The 19,329-nt window shown below is 44.5% G+C and overlaps 3 protein-coding genes across 17 annotated transcripts in view; 2 read left to right on the top strand and 1 right to left on the bottom strand.

Moving 5' to 3' along the window:
* Nucleotides 1-1,352: 1,352 nt before the first annotated feature.
* On the bottom strand, nucleotides 1,353-9,839 carry CCR9 (C-C motif chemokine receptor 9). 13 transcript variants are annotated; one of them, XM_064416745.1, is made up of 4 exons: nucleotides 9,703-9,839; nucleotides 5,112-5,204; nucleotides 4,058-4,118; nucleotides 1,353-3,577 (listed from the first exon to the last, which is right to left on the bottom strand). In XM_064416745.1, the coding sequence occupies exons 3-4, from the start codon at nucleotides 4,073-4,075 to the stop codon at nucleotides 2,417-2,419; spliced, it is 1,179 nt and encodes a 392-aa protein (XP_064272815.1). In that variant the 5' UTR covers nucleotides 4,076-4,118; nucleotides 5,112-5,204; nucleotides 9,703-9,839; the 3' UTR covers nucleotides 1,353-2,416. The 13 variants fall into 13 exon arrangements, with proteins under 13 accessions (XP_064272815.1, XP_064272811.1, XP_064272772.1 ...); XM_064416741.1 differs by having other exon boundaries at nucleotides 7,587-9,839; XM_064416702.1 differs by having other exon boundaries at nucleotides 7,148-9,839.
* A 119-nt stretch (nucleotides 9,840-9,958) lies between these two features.
* Nucleotides 9,959-17,342, top strand: TMPPE (transmembrane protein with metallophosphoesterase domain). 3 transcript variants are annotated; one of them, XM_064416637.1, is made up of 2 exons: nucleotides 9,959-10,097; nucleotides 12,790-17,342. In XM_064416637.1, the coding sequence occupies exon 2, from the start codon at nucleotides 12,879-12,881 to the stop codon at nucleotides 14,193-14,195; it is 1,317 nt and encodes a 438-aa protein (XP_064272707.1). In that variant the 5' UTR covers nucleotides 9,959-10,097; nucleotides 12,790-12,878; the 3' UTR covers nucleotides 14,196-17,342. The 3 variants fall into 3 exon arrangements, with proteins under 3 accessions (XP_064272707.1, XP_064272717.1, XP_064272698.1); XM_064416647.1 differs by lacking the exon at nucleotides 9,959-10,097 and adding an exon at nucleotides 12,170-12,307; XM_064416628.1 differs by lacking the exon at nucleotides 9,959-10,097 and adding an exon at nucleotides 12,266-12,284.
* GLB1 (galactosidase beta 1) overlaps nucleotides 9,964-19,329 on the top strand; it is a 41,187-nt gene continuing 31,821 nt past the window's right edge. The window contains exon 1 of the mRNA XM_064416617.1: nucleotides 9,964-10,097. Coding sequence (XP_064272687.1) covers nucleotides 10,044-10,097 — 54 coding nt within the window. The 5' untranslated portion in view covers nucleotides 9,964-10,043. The remainder of the gene's footprint in view (nucleotides 10,098-19,329) is intronic.

Here is a 19,329-nt window from a genome sequence, read left to right on the forward strand (position 1 = left end):
GGAACTGCTGCAGCCATTGAAAGTCTTTGTGTCCATCTCCAGTAATGCATTTTTGTCCATCGTGGATAATATCCCCTCCCTTGGTGCTAGGGGAAAGGCTCTCCTAACCCTCCTTCTGCCTTATATTTCTGTGCCCCAAGAACAGGCCTTGGCTCACACAGAGGATAGCATTTTTCTGTGAGGACCATGTGAAGCTGCTGCAAGGTTGTCATATCCTCTGCATTAGTCCTTGAAGTGTCACAGGGATGCTTTGAAGTCCAAATATAGTAATAATTCCCATACGTTCACACCTTTCTGTCATTTCCCTGCTCTCTGGAAGAGGTGCTTCTATAAAGATGTCTCTGTTTTGGGAGCAGCCTGACTCAGAGCAGGATGTGCACGCCCCAGGGACAACCCCGTCACCCCAAACTGCTGCAAATTCATTGCCGTTTCACCACCCTCAGCAGTTTCACCTGCTGATTGAGCATGAATGTTTCCCACTGTGTTTTGGGGACTGAAGAAGCTTTACTTTCTGTGAGATGGCCACGAAGTTGAGGTTCCTGGGGCTGGTGAGATGTAGTGCAGGGAAGAGGAGCTTGCAGCAGCTAAGGTTTGCACACTTCTTGTTTGCATAACTCAAGGGCTCTTTGGGGGCCAGGAGAGCCCTCTGAGTAAGAGCCCTCTCACCCCCAGCCTCAGGAAGGGGTAGTGGCACTGAGCTGCTGTGGGGAAGCATCTGCCCCCAATGTGCTCCCTCCTACCCTGCCCCCAGAAATCTGCCCTGCCTCCCCAGACTGCATTCCAGCCCTCACCTCAGGAGCCTAAACCTGCTCAGGTGCCTGCGGCATTCTCAGCTGCAGCTTCCACACCACGAGGGTTAAATATTTGAAATAAACCCTCTTAGCAAAGTTCTCCTTTGGCCTCTTTTGAGAGGGGTAAATGCTGTGATTGCAAACAGGTTATGTGTATGGATCCAAACTGGGAAGGATGTCTGGGCAAGAAATAACCAGTTCATCTCCTTGGTGTATGTGGCAGTGCCTTTATTTAATTTTGGCTTCTGTTTGCTGAGCACAAATTACAGAAAAACCCACACACTCTTCTTATATATACAGTGAAAATTATATACATCTTTGACCATTTTTCTTTCTAAGGAAAAGGTAAAAAAAAATCCTAATAAATGTATATGAAAGTTGAACCCCATCTGCCTAGGTATACCCTATTAGCTAGAAAAGCAGCACCAAACTGTGCAGAAAGCTCTTGTTTATCAACACACTTTAATGATAAATGCACAATGAAAATCCTTTTTCCCTGGAAGAGCTAAGCACCAGAAAGCAAACCAGATTCCATGAAATTATTTAAAACAAAGCCTACATCCTGCAATTGAAGAGTGGGAGGTGCAGGCTGCGGTCAGGCAGGACAGGTGGGGCCATGTCCCTGTGAGGGGATGAGCAAGAGGGAACAGATAAATGATGCCCTGTGGGCTCAGGTTTTGGGGTGCACTACAGCACACCACTTCCGGGAATGGCAGCCTCCACAACCTGATGTCTCATTCCAAATTTCATCAGGTTTGACAGTTAATTACTCCCTGTCTTGCTGGTCCTATGTTAAATATATTTTCCAAAGTTAGTGGTCAGCTGAACCATGGGTTTGGCTCTTGTGTTCTGGTTTATGACAGCTTTGCACCATACAACAAATATCACCAGGACAGACAACTCAATGTCTCCAAAGCCCTTAATTTTTTATTGTGAGGGGTGATTTGATTCCAGTATCAAAACAGGAGCCATTGTACCTGACATCACACAGCTAAAATACAGGAGAAAGACAGACCACATTCTGCAATGCCCACTTTATGTACATGAACAACTGGCTTTTCTTTGCAAGAAAAAACACCTATGCAGCCAAACAGAGTTGCATTTGCCCAGGCACAGAGAGCAGCATTTGCTCACTGCTACAAACCAGTGTCAGAGCTAAAGGCCATTCTCCTTTACATGGGATGGGATCTGGTGGAGGAATCTGGCAGGGCTCCCAAGTCAGGCCACATTCGTAGGGGAACCTGGTGTGACAGCAAATGAAGGCTGAACCCCCTCCTGCTGCTTCCTATGGATAGAATGCTTCATCTTCCTCTGTTGCTGCCATAGCTGGGATTATCACCTGCTGTGAGACTTGTTATTTCAGGTTGTGGTCTGAGCTGCAGATGGGCCAGCTGTCACAAAGACAGTTTTTGACATCTATCAGTTCTGTTTATAGCAAGTATGGTTCCATTTTGCTCCCATCTGCCAAAGGTTTCTTGTTCTCTCAGCCAGCAATCCTCAGTTGGGTCCTACACGTCAAGGGCAGGCCCCCAACCCTTTCTGCCCCTCTGGGATAATCTTTGGGGTATACAAATGGTTTCCAAAGAGCTTGGTGCTTCTCTGGAGAGGAGAAGGTGAGGACTAACTTACAGGATGACTTTGCAAGGAGGGGACATAACAGAGGAGGTCCAGTGAGTGTTGAGGATCAGGGAGTTCCTGACCCGCCTCCCCCCCAGCATGGCAAAGGACCAGTTTGAGCTGTGCTCCTGGCTGTCACAGGCAGAGGAGGGCTCCTGGCCCCTGCTCCAGCAGCAGCCACAGCTTTGCATCATCCTGCCCAGCGCCATCCTGAACCGCTCACCAGCAAAGACATAGAGGAAGGGGTTGAGGCAGCTGTGGAGGAAGGCGATGACCTGGGTGACCTGCAGCCCTATGTCCAGCTGGTTGGCAGTCTGACAACTGTGCACCACTCCCGTGTAGGTGTTGATGGCTTTGACCAGCAAAACAATATTGTATGGGAACTGAGAGAGGAGGAAAGCAGTGAGAATCATGGTGATGATCTTCAGTGACTTCTGCTTTTGAAATCTTTTGGCTTGTAGGAGGGTGTTGATTATAAGGGCATAACAAATCACCATGACGATGAGCGGAAGGAAGAATCCTATGATTACTTTCAAGGCCAGGACCATAACTCTGAAGATCACACTGACATTTGGTGGGTACATAATTTTGCAAACTGTTACGTCACCCACCTGTGTGCTCTGGCTGTAAATGAGTTCTGGGATGCACAGGCTCACAGATGTCAGCCAGACAGCCAGGCACATGAGCCTGCTGCGCAGGAGCCACCTTCGCCTACAAGTTTTAGCTTTCATAGCTTGGACTACAGTGATGTATCTGTCAAAGCTGATGCAGGTTAGAAGCAAACTGCAGCCATAGAAGTTGATCTTATACATGCTGTTGACAACTTTGCACATGAAGTCCTTAAAGATCCATCCATCGGAAGCAGCCTTGGCCCAGAAGGGGAAGGTGAAAAGGAGCAGGAGGTCGGCGATGGCCAGGTGCAACAGGTACAGATCCATCATGCTCCTCCTGAAGTGGTATTTGCAATAGACAAGCACGACCAAGGTGTTGCCCACTGTGCCCACAGCGAAGATGAGCCAGAAAAACACTGGCAGAAAGGCTTGAGCAAACTGCCTGACCTGCCTCTTGTCACACATGAAGTCTGTTCTGTTCACTGGGTTCTCACACAGGGACAGCACCATGCTGTCATTCCTGTAGTAATCCAGGCTACTCTTGCCAGGATGTGTGACCTGCAACAGGACATCTAGTAAATTTGTGTTGAGAAGCTCAGTAAAGCATACATTTTACCCTCTCCACCAGATGCAATTGAAGATGCTTAATGTATTCCATTTAAATTAGAAAGTGCAAAGAATACCAGTGAAACAGGTCATTTCCGACTGCTTGGAGCATGCAGCACAGCAGAGATTTATAAAAATGACCCGCTGAGTGAAAAACTCACAAAAGAGCAGTTCATGACATCCAGCCAACTTCAGTTATTAAAACGGCAGGTGGTGAAAGCATTATGTCTGTCAGATAATTCAAACCATAGTTTCCTTGGCTTCAAACATATAATAAAAGGCAAAATGCCCAGCTTGGAAAGAGGTGAAGAAGTCTTTGTGTTACTGCTACATTGGGATGGACCAGTGGCTCAAAAGACGCAGAAAACTGACAGAGACAAAGAGCGGGGGGGAAGGAAAAGGGGATGAACAGTGACATAGCTCTATACTCACAACATCTGCAGCTGCCATCTTCAGCCAGATCACTCCTCAGTCCTGAAAGAAGCTCCGTATTCTGGAGAGGAAAGATGGGGGAAAACAACTGATTTGAAACAACTCTGAAACAGGACTGTGACTCTCTTCCTTATACTTCTTCTTCTTCTACCTTTAATAAAAACCTCAACTCTTTGAAACAAGTCTGGCCGGAAGATGAACAAACCACACAGAAATTGATATCGCTGATTTGAATTATTTACTTATTTTCATTTTACAAATTTACATTTAGCCTACATTAGGTCTCCAGCTTCTCTATGTCACTGTGCTGATTAAGTCCTTGGATGCACTACAGTCACTGCAATCTCATTTTTAACAAGCTGTAAGCTCCCCAGTGTGCACACATAAAAAGTAATCTAAAAGTACTGTATCTTGCAGAAGATTCATGAGAAAAAATGAAATTTTCCTCTTAAATTATCTAGCAACTAAGAAGGAAAAGTACCTGGCTTTAGTAGTACTTTGCAATCTTAATTATTTGCATCCTCTGCAGCAAGTGATTAATCTCTACCTGCAACTTCTCTTTCTTATCTGTGAGTTTAGGCACAGTGCTCATTGCTGTTGGCTTGCAAAGCTGATCATTAAGCCCCAGTAAACAAAAAAATATTGGGATTTTTCTGCTGTAGATTGCTTTTCTAGTCAGTTCACCATCACAAAAGGTAGCTGAGCCGGTGGGCTCGATGCAAGGAAAATGCACCTAAGTATTCCACATGTTCTGCACCAGCTTGTCCAGAATAATGCCTGGGGATGAAGCCTGGTGACAACACAAGGTGAGTCAGTGCTACTGGGGACCTTCAGCTAGCACAGACCTTTCCTCCAGACCCCTTCAAAAGCAGCTCGTGTAACCGAGAGGTCACCTTGCAGAAACCACAGGAGAAGCGGATGGAGCCAAACTTCCTCCATGGGGAAATGGCCCATGTTCATGCTCTGACTTCCCTCTCGTTGTGGGCTGACTAAAAGCACCTGTGGCTGTGGCTGGCAGCAGTCAGTGAACTCCTGATTTCTCCCCAGAACTCACTTCTAACATGTCATTGAAGCATCTGGTGAAGGGTGCAGAGCTGTGTATCCCCAGGGAGCTTTTTATTTATTTTTTTCTAGCTGTCAGACCTACCTGAAATTGCAAACAAAAAGATCATTGTAACTGGGTCAGTTTGGTGGGGGGAAAAAAAAAAGTGATTTGTAATTTAGTTCCTTTTACATGGAGGCTGCCCATGGGAAAGAGAGACATGAACAGTGGAGGAGTGAGGGGACAGTTGCTGCAGGGGGACCAGCCTGGATGTGGCAGCCAGGAATCAATCTGCATGTGATGTTTGCTCTTTACACCTACAATTAACCTTTTTGTAGGCTGAGCTGAGTGTGTGCTCTTGGGCCCTTAGCCTGATTAGACCTGTCACAGACTGCTTACTCTGCGGTTTTCATGTTTTAGGCGGCTCAAACACATGAGGTAATCTTCTCTTTCTTTTCTTTTTATTTTGGGGTCTTTTTTTCCTGGTAAGCTCTTTTGATACCAAAAGGACAATGTCTCATACCATCAATTTTCTGCTTATGTACATCATCTAGCACAGAGCAAATCAGACATTGCTCTTAGGCTGTGTCCTGCTGCAAAACACTTTCACTGGGAAGAAAAAGTACCATTGAACAAGAACTGAATTCCTCTGTCTTTTTGAGGGGCTGGAACAGGTATGAGGAGCCAGGTCTCGTCCTGCCCTCTCCAGCCTGACCCAAGGTCACAGCTTCCCATTGCTGCCTGCCAAGGCTGCCAGCAGGCAGAAGTCAAGATCACAGGATCTGTCTCATGACCTGCAACACCAGGTGCTTTGCAAACAGCAGCAGAAGGAAGCAAACCAAAAGAATACCACCTTCAGGAGGAAAGGCCAGGCTATTCCTGCTGCAGAAAGTGTGGAGACCCAGGGCAGGACGGCAGGCAGTCTCATGAAGTCCCTACTGGTGGCACATCTTCATGTGACAACCATCCAGAAGAGTGTGGCAGGGACGACTTTGAAAAGGCAGTGAGAAGTGGTTAATAAAAGTATGAACTTGCACATCTTATGTCTTCTTTCTGGTAAGCTGGCATGCAAATGATGCTGATTAAAGTTCCCCTCTCTGCAGGAAGTCTGAGCACCAGGGGGTTTTGCTTTAATCATGGTGTTCAGCTGTGACCAATGCTAGTTTGACTCAGACTTCAAGGAAATTTCTAAATCACAGTTCAGACTTGGTTCCAGTTACGGAGAAAACAGTGATTCTGGCTAGGTTTTGGGTTGGGCTCTGCTGTTACTTGGCACCATGCTCATGTCAGGAGCAAAGAATCTCCTTCCAAGGGGAAGGAGCCCAGGATGCTTCACTGCAAAAGCTCCCCTAAGGTGTCTGTGTATCTCTAATAATTGGTTGTCATCTTGAAACCCCTCATGAAACAGGCATAGGTGTGTATAAAGATACCACTGTACAGGACTTGGCCTTTTCTACCTCCTGGGCCATCCTGTAGAAAAGCAGAAGAGGGGGAGTAGATCTCAGCCAAGCCCCAGGGCACCTGCTAAGGAAAGCACATGTGAAAGCACAGGCAGAGTCTCTGGGATTTGGGATGAGTTACTCTGAGCTTGCAAATGGCTGCCTGACGGTGGATCCATGGCAATTATCCTTAATTCAAACTAGTTTGGCCCTTGGTGTAATGCAAGCTGATTCAGCATTGGGAGAGCTACATTAACTGCAGTAGGGTAAAGGCATGCCCATGAGCAAAGCCTCTGATGCAAAGGATCTTCATATCCTTTGGTCTCTCCTTCATGAATCTGAACCCTCACGTTCAGGATTTAAGTGATTTTAAGCAGACAGTTCAATTCTCCCTGGAAGCAAAGTAACGAGTATAATTTAACCCACCAATTTATAGAGCCAGTTCCACTGTACTAAAAACCTCCAGACCAGAACACAGGCAGCTGCTCCTCCTGTTCATCACTTTTCTGCCACATAACATTTGTTGAGTGTTGCTGACAACAGCAGCTTTTTTTTTTGCCCCAAGAATCTGAACAGAAGCAGAAAAGTGTGCATGTTAGCTCGTCTTACCAAATTTCTGCCAAACTGGTTCCTGATTTGTATGCACACTCAATGCCATCCATAGTTAAATCCTTTTCAAGCAAAACCAGAGACAAGGAAGTCAGTTCTTGCAATATCAGCATGCATTGTGAGATAACTTGTGATTTCCCTTCAGCTCATATTGATGCAAAACTAAGAATCTCTGTTTTCCTTACAAATATATTGTTTGCATGTTCATCAAGAGAACTTGCAAGTGAAACACTGGTTTTTGTTTTGTTTAAAGTGAGAAAACTAAAGCCACCAGCATTTCTTCTGTCTTCTTTTTAACTTTGAGGTGCTTAAGCATAATTTGGGGATAATTTTTAAGCTCTTCATTTATTGCAGGTACTATAGGCAGAGAAGTACTTTGCTTGACATTAGCTTTTACTTAGCTGGAAAACTTAGGGTTATATCCTCTTCTGAGCCTCACCAAGAAGTTTCCTTTTTTCACAGTGAAAACTGCACCATGTTTGCAGTAAATCTATCTTTTAACATGCCTATTTTCTTTTCCTTGGGTAAAAAGAGGACATTAAGCTGTGTCATTCCAAGCAGGCTGCTTGAGAAGTTAAATAACTCCTCAGATGGTCCATTTAGGGGAGAGGCTGTGGCTGTAATTCACTTGTCTCTATGAGGAGGATATTTGCAGTCAGTGAGATCAGTGCCTCTGATTGCAATTCCAGACAGGTTACTTGCTTATGTAGATTACACACAGGGGTCCCTGGGGATTTCCATAAATAGGAAACAAAAGGGTCTTCTTGTTCCAGCATGGGTCCACAGTCATTAAACTCTTCCTTCTCTTCAGAAAGGTGGAGAGTTAAAGGAAAAAAACAGCTTGAAAACTCTCTGAATGGCCCTGGCAATTAGAACATCCGTCACAAAAATGCATCAGCCCAGGCCTGCACAGGTAAACTCCTAAAAATAGCTGAAATAACAGTTTTGGCTGTGAGGATGGCTTGCAAACACAGAGCTTGAAGCAAAAAAAAAAAAAAAAAAAAAAAAAAAAAGATTATTTGATTATTTACATTACCCTAACTGTAGCAACACTTTTCCTCCACAAAAATAGGACAGGTTTAAAGTCTAGGTACTGAAGATACACAGTTATCAAGTTTCTACCACAAATATATATATAAATATATATATATATATATATATATATATATACACACACACATATTTCTGTGACTCCAATTCCTGTTTGCTTGCATGGACTGTTTTAGCAATTTCTGTAAAGACCCATGTCACCAGCAGCTCCTTTTACAGGGCACTTGGCAAGTGGGGACAGACAAAGGCTGGTGTTAAACATCCTCATTTCTGTCAGATCTTCATATTCCTGTGCTGTGTATTCTTCATTAAATTGGGAGCTTCATTAAATTGTCTGCTTGCCAAGTTTGGAGTACCCATTTTAGAGTAAACATTCTTTTGGCTGCATCTCTTCCCATGGGATAGAAAAACTACAGATCTTGCGTCCAATTACTATTTTAGGAGAACCAATGTCTTTGTTACTCATGCTGCAGGCTGGCTCATACTTTCAACTCCTGAGTTAAATCCCTACAGAAGTGTGCTGGGCAAAGGGATAAAACGAGGTTCACCAGGGATGAGCAAAGGAATGGCACACCAAAGACAGGCCGTGTGCCAGTGAGATCTTTAGTTGGCTACACGAGGCACTGGGTACAAAGAGCTGCATTTGAAGCGCTTCTACACACAGCATGAGGAACAAGCAAGAGGAGCTCAGAAGCCTTGGCTCAGCCCCAGAGATGCACAGTCACTGGCATAAGTGAGCCTCCAGGTAAGGATTAAAGGACAAACAAATAAAGCGTGTGTGGTTGTGGGAGTCTACTATAGGCCACCCAGCCAGGATGGCAACACTAACAAATTAGTCTTTAAGCAATTAAGTACTTGTAAATCAAAATAGATGATAACAGGTCCATAGGATTCCTGAAACACCTATACCTCTTGGTACAGGTACTATGAGAACTGACTGGGAAAGGTGCCCTCCTTCATTTGTTGCTTGTTAACAGAGAGGGACTTGCGGGCAAAGTGATGATTTGTGACTTTCTTGAGTGATGATTTGCGGCTTTCTTGGCCACTGCAACCATGAGGCAATCAAGTTTAAAATCTCTGCTGACAGGAGGAAAACTGCCAGCAAAACTTCAACTCCAGATATGAAGTGAGCAAAATTCAGGCCGCTCTGGGAACTAGTTAGTGAGGTCCTCTGAGAAAATGCCTCTTTCTGCCTTTCTGCCCAGCCAAGGCGGCAGAAGCTGTGGCTGTCTGGGGAGGAATGGGGCCAGTCCTTGGCTTTGGACCAGCTGGAGTGTGCGTGGTGCTGCAGATGATGGTCTGACTACTGGAGGTAAAGAATGAGCTTTCTGTCCTGGCACCTATTGTGTGGGAGCAATCTTTGGAGATGTACTCAGCACTGGCAGCTGAGTGCAGTGGCTCCTGAAAGAGGATGACAGTGCTTTAACATGGGAAGGAGAGCACCCAGGCCCAGTGCTTCCCGTCAGGATGATGGGCTGCCCAGGGGAGGTAAAAGTCAGCAAGACCTTTCCATCTTGGAAACTTCTGTATGGGAGAAATCCTTGGATGTATTCAGCATCGGAGGTTGTATCCCAAACTCTCCTGCGAGCCCCTGTCACCGCACGGCAGTGCCTGAACACGGCAAGCAGCGCACCCAGCCGCAGGGCCTCAGGGGCACCCGACGGGCTGCCAGGGGTGTCCCGGGAGGGGAGGGCAGCAGGAGGCCGGGCTCGGAGGGGTGGAGCCCCGCTGCGGGGTGCCGGTGCGGAGGGAGGAGAAGGAGGAGGAGGAGGGATGCCCGTCCTGCGCCGGCCGTTTCCCGGCGGAGCCGTCAGCTGACGCCGCCGTTTCCTGGCTGCCGCCCGCCATGCTGCGGCTCCTGCTCCCGCTGGCCGCCCTGGCCGCGCTCCTCCGGGCGGCGGTGAGTGCCCGCCTCGCCTCCCCCTCCGCCAGGGACACCCGGGGGCAGCGGGGGCCGGCTCCGAGGGGCGCGGGGGCCGGCGTGGCCGAGGGAGGGCTGGCAGGGGCCTCCTGCCGCCGCTGGAGGAAGGCGCTTCGCCTCGGTCCTTTTTGAAACCATGAGCGATTTAGGGCTCGTGGGCGGCGCACAGGGCGCGGGTGCCGGGCTTGTGGCTGTGCCGAGGGGGAGAGCCCGGAGCCGGGCAGGGAGGGGTCGGTGCCCTTCTTCCCGAGGAGGTGTGGAAGGGCTGGCGGAGCAGCCCAGCGGGGCTGGCGGCCGGCGCGGCCGCCCGGGCGGAGCGGCGCTGCCGGCGCTCCCTGCGCGCCCGGGAATCGCGGAGGCCTCGCCGAGCTACCCGGGGCTGTGGGAGAACCGGTACGGACACTGCTAGTAGATCCCGTGGGAAAACGTGCTCGTCCTGTGGTGTGTGAGAGGAGGGATAGAGGTTGTTCCTGTTCTCCACAGATTCTGGTGTAGCCGCCTTGTCCCGGGGCACACAGCGCCACAGCCTAAGGATGAATCCTCATGCTCCACAGTTCTCGTGGTTTGTGCCTCGAGTTTAAGGCAGAGTGATACTATTACCGTGGTAGATGTTGTAGTTGGATGGGGCACGGGTGGTTAAAGATGTATGGAAAATAGAACAACATCAAGTGAGACCTTATGGAAGGGAAGATTGGGTCACAGTGTGCTTTCTTAGGGGTGAGGTTGTTGCCGAGTCTTCCAAAATTTGGAAGGTGGCAGGCAAGAACAAATACTCTTCAAACTTGGTAGTATCAGCACTTTTGGGGGATTTAATAGGTTAGTTTCACACAGATAAAATACTGTAAAAATACATAGTTTTGAGAATTTGCTGCCATGGGAGGTTGTAGAACCAGATAGTACTCAACAGATTAAAAAAATGGATTTGTCAGCTTTAAATATGTCAGGCTCACAAGCAACATCCAAGACTTTCCAACATGCATTTTTAACAAGAAATGACTGTGCAAGGATTTGCCCTCTAACATCCCTAGTGTAGCAGCTGTGTCAGCTGAAGGAGTATGAGGGAGCAGACCACAGACTGTGGCCAGGGTCCTGTCATTTCCTTAACCAGCATTTCTAGCTGCTGTTGTCCAGACAGAGTATTGCATGGTGCCTGGAGGACCTATGGACTTGAATCAGTAGGCCATTTCTTGTGCTCTTATCTTCCTAGCTCTGTGTGTTTTCTGTAGAGACATATGTGCAAAATAGCACTATTTCTTAAGAGTAGTTTAGTAACAACTGAGAGGGTTTGAGGAGCTGAGGCTGGCAGGCACAATTTCCCTTCTCAGCCCACTGTTCCCTGACACAAGCAGTGAGGGAAGGGGTTTTTTTAAAACTCGGTCTAGTCCTCAAAGTAGATCAGGATCTTGTCATCACAGATGTGCTAATGTTCTTTTAAATTAGCTTCAGAGGACATATGCAGCAACCTGGCAAACTAGGGTTTGCAGACTTCTGGGCTTAGGCTCACTGCTGAGCCCTACAATACTGCTTTTGTGCCCTAGTTCTGAGATATTTTTGGCTGTAATGATTGCTTTCTTTCTCTAAGTGTGGATTGAGAGACAGGAAGTGTTTTGAAAATAATTGTGCTGTTATTGGACTGTTATGTCAGACATGGTCTCTGTTGTATGTTATGAAAGACTACCCAAACTTTTTTCATCTATGATTAAAATAAAACAGTAGGTTTCTTCTAAATAGAAATGTGCAACCTGAGCATTAATAGAAATACCGTGATTGAGCAAAATATAGAGCAAACCAGGGAATTCTGCTACCATTCAAACATTACTGATGCTTGCTTGTTTGTTTCCAGTGTGTGAGCAGTCATGCATTAGATTCTGTGCTCCCCACTAAAGGAGCAGGGTGTGGTATTTTAATCTCTTTTCAACTTGGTTGCATCCTGTTAGACCAGGATATACTAGAACAGGTGCTGAGTCTTGGAAAACTACATGTAGTGGAAGTGAGCTGGAAGTGAGTAGCAAAACACAGTGTGAGTTTCACTGATCCTACTGATTTCCAGGGCTTTGGAGAAATCTGATTCACAACGGCAGACAAGGATATCTGCTGATCATCTGCAGTTTCTGGGACCACAGTTGCATCTGTTCCAGTGGGGATTTCACTGCTGCTGTAGCATGTGTTAGTAGAACCTCTTGCATTTGGTAAGAATGATGTAGGATGATGCTTGCTTTTCAGATGGAGCCAACTGCTTGGCAAGAAGAACAGAAATCATGTATTAAGTTAATATCAGAAGCAACTTAGTCCCAGAACTTGTATGGGATTTACAAATGCTATAATGGTTTTTCCCAGGACTCATTGCATCCCTGTTGTGATACATTGTGATGTAATGCCATCTACCATTAGGAAGTCTTGATGAGAAAAAAGTGTTTAAAAGAAAAGGGGGTGTGGGGGAGAAATGATTGAGGGAGGCAAACAAGGAGCTTGGAAGGCAACTTCCAGCATCCAGTCTTTTCTGTTGTCTGGTTTACTCCACTTCAGGACTTCTCCTTTACGTCATATGACAGTGATTCTGCATGACCCAGCATCTTGTGTATTATGTAGAGTAACAGTCCTTTATTGCAGTCTGGGAAAAAGGGAATGTGTGTAATATTTTAAAGCGGCTCATACTGGTTCCTGGTTGCAGGCTTTGTTGACCCAAGGCATCCCTTCATAACCACATTATTGACTTCTGGAGACTTCTGCAGAACAGAAGGGAACAGTCAGGAAGCAAAGATGATCTCCTTCAAGCAACTGCCCATTGAAGCCAAGGCTGCAGTGGCTGCAGGAGTGGTTTTCTTCTCCATGATGCTATCACGGAGCTACCTGGCGGAAAAACTCGATTTCAGGACGCGGCGCTGGCTTCTAAGGCTGCAAATGGCACTGTTTGCTAATGCACTCATGTTGATGGGATCTCTTCATGTTTGGAGAAGCACAGTCACCACGTTCACCAGGTCTTCAGCTGCCAGCTCCTTCTGTTTCATGCTGTGGAAAATAGCTGTGTTCATGTTTCTAGCTTTGGCTCATTCAAGCTTCTTTACATTGCTATTTCTTGTTGCAGAAGAGCCCTATTTCTTTTCTTTAGCTGCCTACACTTGCTTGGGGGCCTATATTATTCTGATCTTTTTCCTCTTCACTCTAGGCACAGTAGAGCAGGCTTACAAGCTCTTGGCTGGGAGAGGCGCTAAGGCAGGCACTGGCAACAAGAACAGAACAGCACTGAAACCAGTTCTGGCAGTCTTGCTGACTGTTGTGCTGACTGTTGTTGGGCTTTTAAATGCTTCCCAGCCCCCTACTGTGAATTCAGTGGAGATTCCAGTTCACAAGCTGCCCTCAACAATGAATAACCTGAAAGTGGTGTTGCTTTCAGATATCCATCTGGGGCCTACAGTTGGGAAGACCAAGCTTGCCATGATAGTGAGAATGGTTAAGGCTTTAAAACCAGATATCACCGTGATTGTTGGGGATCTATCTGATGCTGAGGCAAAGATCATACGACCTGCTGTTGAGCCTCTTGGAGAACTTGAGTCCCCTTTGGGCACTTACTTTGTCACAGGAAACCATGAGTACTACACCTCAGATGTTAGCAACTGGTTTGAGCTGTTAAAATCATTTAACATTCAGCCATTGCATAATGAGAACGTGAAGATTGTGTCACCAAAGAGCACTTCTGACTGGTTCTGCCTGGCTGGCGTGGATGATATTGAAGCAGATGTGTTGCGCTATTCAGGACATGGCATGGATTTGAAAAAGGCTCTCAGAGGTTGTAGCAGTGAGCATGCAATAGTGCTCTTAGCTCATCAGCCGATTGCTGCAAAGTGGGCCCTTCAGGAGAGACCAGACATAAATTTAATTCTCTCTGGCCATACTCATGGAGGGCAGATTTTCCCTCTAAATGCTGGAGCTTATCTTCTGAATCCATTCTTTGTTGGCTTGTACCAAGTTGGGCAGAATACCTTCGTCTATGTCAGCCCGGGGACGATGTACTATGGAATACCCATGAGGTTGGGCAGCAGAGCTGAAATAACAGAGATTGTTCTACGTTCTCCTTGAGGAGTTTTCAGTTTGACAGACTTCTAATTTTTTTTTTTTTTTTTGGCCAGTATATTGACTTTTCTACTCTGAAAGCAAATCCTTTTTCAGGGAAGCCAGAGAAGATGTGTTGGGCTGAACTTCAGCAGGTTCTGTTAAGTTTGAGCAGAAAACACTAACTGTATCTTGGGCCTATGAAACAAATTTGGGACATGTTAAATTACTGAAGTAATTACGTCTTTGAGTTCATTATTGTTGAGGTTCTGCATTTAATGATAACCCTGATGTCATGGAGCTGATGTGTCCTGTGCATGTTTAGTAATACCTGTGTCCTGCAGCTGCTTCGTGTTCCACTGTTTGGTATCCATCAGGCAGCTGCCTTATCAAATCTCAGGCAGGTGAAGTTCTGAGCTTGTGCAGTGAAGTCACACATGCATGCTTTGCAGAAAGGCCTGCAAGAGTATGCAGAATATGTAAACTCTAGGAGGCTTGGGAAAGGAAGAGTTTAATAGTTTAGAGTTTGTTGTTTTTTTTTTTTCAGTTGGGGCTGGATATTTTTATCCTGCTAGCTGTCTGCAGCATGCACCAGGGCTTCAAGTCGATGCTTACTAGTACTATAAGTTGCCAGGCATCAGTTCTGAAATTCAGTTTTGTCCAGTTAAAAAAGTTGGTGAGACTGACACCAAAAGGTGAAAGTAGCTGTCTTTCTCAGGCATTTTCCCCAGAATGGTTTGGCATCCAGTAATTGTTTACTGAAAATAGCTCTAATAAAAGCAAATGAGGAAAATTCCAAAAATAACTTCTTTTGCTCTCTGAGCATACAGTACCTCCTGTATAAGGCACTAATTCCAAAGCTGAAATACTCAGTGTCTTTTGTCTTCATTCTGTATTTTTTTCTTTCTGCCTAATTTCTCCTCCATTATTTTTCTCTTGAGAGAGTAAGTAGATGCTGTTTGAAAACAATGCAAATAAGTTAATGCTTGAAATTTGTTAAAGGCTTTAAGTAAATTACATCCTCTTTTAATGAGACTAAACTCTGCAGTAGGTGACTTTCCCTAAGAACATTTGCATGTCAGTGTCCTGGTTGTCTGATGGGCACATAGGAGAGTAACTGCTGCAGAATAATGAGGGATGGAGGATTTCTTCCCATCTTTCATAGAAGGGCTTATCATAAATTAACATAATTATGGGAAATTTGAGGTATTAGAGAATAATTGATACATTCTTGTTTCTATATCTTTGCGTTCATGTAAGAAAGCGAGGATATAAAATAATGTGTGACTTTTGTCCAGGCTAATGAAATAGTTTACTTCTGTGCATCTTCTCTCCTCCTCTCCCACCTCATTGTTGCTTCATGAAACATCACAAACCATTAGAGCCTGGGAATTCTGCCTGTGTAGTCTGCACCTGTAGCCGCAGGGTTTGCCTTGCTCTGCCTTTCTGCCCACCAGTGCCCGTGTTTCCTTCAGGCAGACCCACAGCATGGGACAAAAGAGAGTGTTCTTATCCAGGAGACTGAGGATGGAAGACCAGAACTGTGGTGTTCAGTTTTTCCTGCCTTCCTGTGTGATTCTGAACCAGACAACCATAAACACTTGGTTCCATTCTTCAGCTTCTGTTCTCATGTTGAAGGAGATAAGTAGGGGTGTGTTTGAAAAGTGCTGTAGTCTTTGTAAAGTTTAGGGGTTTTGTAAATTAAATTTTGAGGTTTGACTTCATCCACTCTGAATATCTCTCAGGCAGAGCTTCTGATTCCTGTGCTGGTTTTGTATCCTACTCCTCTGTACAAACATCTTACATTTTTACTCAGGAATAATGAGAAATACTCCAAATGTGTCACAAAGCTCAGTGGAATTGTTGGAGAAGGCAGTCCTCTTCTGAAAGACTGAATACCTTACCAGCCATGCTCTCTGCTTGCCAGATTAGATAATTTCTATTTCCCACCACTTATAATTTTGTAAACTTTTTTTTATGATTTGTGTGATAATATCTGCTTAAGTATCCTAAAGTATCCATGTGTATTCAACACTGCCCACTGTCCATGTGGGATCCACCTGAGGCTTTTTGTAGTCGGTGGCATGGTGTCACATGGGGAAGGAATAACAAAGGAGTTTTGATTGCCTGTAACCCTCTGGTTACTTGTCAGCTCGCCTTCGGTTAAGAGCTGTGTTCTGGGTTTAGTGGTGCAGAGTATTCTCACCTGGCCAGTAGTCCAGGAGGATTTTTACACTTGTTGCACTGAATGTTCTTACCATGTTAAGAAGGCTAATTGTTAAGCCAGTTTCCTCAACAGGAGGCATTTGTGGGACTGATTTTAGATTGTGTCAGTTTCTCAGTGAGTTGCTATTATTATTTACATTTTTTTCCTGCCCTTTTTATATCTCTCTTCGTTCTGATCAAGTGTGTGCAAAAACATAGCTTCCATCCCAGAATTTCTTCATTACTTTGTATGTGCCTCTCTTGGAAGATAATGATGTGTCCTTTCAGAAGCAGATATGCATCATTTTAGGAGTGGTCATATTGTCATTTCATACATTTGTTGAGTTCTGATGTAACTTAGTTCTTGCCCTTTTTTTTGTATCTCTCCCTCTGAAAGGTTGTTTGCTGGTGATTACTTTATACTTAAAATGCTTTCTTTCTGTGCCAAAAGACTTCAAAGCCTTTTCTTATTCTGCTTTTTAATTATTAATGGAAAGTATCCCAGATCAACTTTCTGTTTCATAAAAGGAATAAACCATTTCTATAATCTCTCTAATCAGCAATCTCTATCTGTCCTTCAAGGTTCTTTCTATACTTTTTCCAGTTTGATTTGAATGTACACAATGCAGACCTGTGTTCAGTATTTCAGATGAAGAAAAATTGCTGTGCTGCTTATTTTTTAATTTCTAAATTTGTTTTTGTAAATTTTATGTGTGTGTGTAATGTGTTTAATCTGGAGAACTTAACTAAATGAACATATATATTTTGTCCTATAAAAGACCAGTTCATTGGGGGCTGAGGAGGAGTTAATTAATGTCAGAATTAATAGCAGAATATAATAGTATTGTCACTTTGTGAAAATTATATTTATTATATAATTACTATAGAATGGATAGGAAAATATGTAAATTGTGGTATAACAAATGCTTTAAATGTTGAGATTTAATAAAACTTTATTCTTATAATCAACTATGAGGCCTCTAATGACCTTTTATTTTGTGCCAGTATGTATTGTAGCAGTTCATGCTGAATAGTTTTAACACACTCATTCTTTTTACCAACAAAAAGCTACCAACAATAAACCTGACTAGTTTTGTAAACTCTACTGCTAAATGAGTCATTGTGGAAAGTGGGAAAGGCCACCATTATGTTTGCCTGAAGCCTATTAGGAGTAAAAGGTGCAGACAGCAGGGGTGAGGATGTGATGCAGAGGAAAGGACCACTGAGAGGGCACAGAAAAGTTACTAAGAGAATATTTTGGGAGGAACAGCAGAAAATGAGTGATTTATGGTACTCAATTTTGATACTTAAGCTTTGAGGTTGAGAAGAGGTGTTCTGTGATTAGTCTAAGAGAGGCTAAAGATCTTCAGAGATGGAGGATTTGTACCCACATTTGTGTGCTTTCTAAATATGAAAAAAAATGCCCCTGTTTTGTAGATTTGGAGAATGAGAGATTTTTGCCACTGATAAATAGTCGTGTGTTGAAGATGGGAAAAAAAAATTGTGTCAAGAGACATGCACATTATAAAATTTTGAAATAGCATTAAGGTTGCAAAAATAAACTCTTATTGATTTAAGCAAGGACAATTTCTTTAGTTCTTCTCATTTCCATGTGAGTATGCTCTGAGGATGTAAGTTGCAACGTGATACCATTGCCTGTAAGGGTCTGAATTTTCATCTGGGCACTGATATGATTTGGTGTGAAGGAAGTGGGACCCCAAACAGTGCTGTTTGTGTTGCTTACCAAACGAGCAGAGCCACTACCCCATCCTCTAGGGAGACAAAGGGGGAGTGAATTCCCCGCATATTCACAACGGTGAGTATACAGTATTGGCAGAGCCAGACTTAAATTCATGAGGAGATCTCTCTTGTTTTTGTTGCAAGCCCTGGATCATCCACTGGCAGTGAGGTAATGCTGAGGAATTGATCATGAAGGAAGTCTGTTTACAATGGATGATGAATGAGGTGAATTCGAAGTATTCTGGTAGCTTCCTCCCTCAGCCACGTAGTACCACTGTGTCAGGAAGTGTATGTGTTGGGAGGGTGATTTACAGCTACGGCCACAGCTTCAAAAACCTGACTTCTAAATGGTAACTGGTTCAATGATTACCACTTTCATAATTAACACTTCCCTTTAACTGTTTTAAGATAGCCATGGCTCTCTGCCAGAAGTGTCTGTCCCTGAGGGCATGTAAACAGTATTTTCCTATGTTCCTGATCTCAACAGTTCTCTGCCACTAATGGAACTGTCTTTTCCCTAGACCACTCGATATGGTTAGTTTGAATGAGGAGGCTAAAATCCTCTTACAGAGGGACACCACAGCAATTTATTTTGCCTCTCCTTATTTCCAGGGATAATGGCCTTTTAGTGTGCAAGGTGCTTCTATCTATAGTGGTGCTTTTTTTGGTTTCTTTTCTGTGTTGTTGTGTTTGGTTTCAGTTTCCACTTAGTTATGATCATTTTGAAGCACTTAGCTCTGCATTAGTGCTGTGACTTGTCACAGCGCCCTAGAGTAAAAACATTTGAAGAATGTGAAACATCTGTTTGGTGTCTGCAAGGGTGAATAGTTTCCTTCATGGGTACACATGGAACAATTCCATCCTGGTGCAGCATGCCCAGCCATCAAGATGCAGGTTATAAATGAAAGATCAGGTAAAAGTCACATTTAAATTGAGCAGGAAGTAAGCAGCTGTACGTACCTGTACATCCTTTGCAGCAATAGTTTGCTTGAGGTCTAACAGCCTGGAGTTACTATAGCATCATAATTTCCTATGGAGAATCCCAACTCTTGAGTTGCATTTATTCCAGAGCAGTTGGTTTGTCTTTCTGAATTCTGTGTGTTCCTGATTTTGGAGAGACCTGACAGGCCCATACCTTTGTTGAATCAAGATTTATTTATCTTAATAAAGTTAAGTAATCTTAAGAATGGGTCCATGTTTGTGGAAATAAACATAA

This window comes from Passer domesticus, chromosome 1 (assembly GCF_036417665.1).
Source record: "Passer domesticus isolate bPasDom1 chromosome 1, bPasDom1.hap1, whole genome shotgun sequence".
Taxonomy (NCBI): domain Eukaryota; kingdom Metazoa; phylum Chordata; class Aves; order Passeriformes; family Passeridae; genus Passer; species Passer domesticus.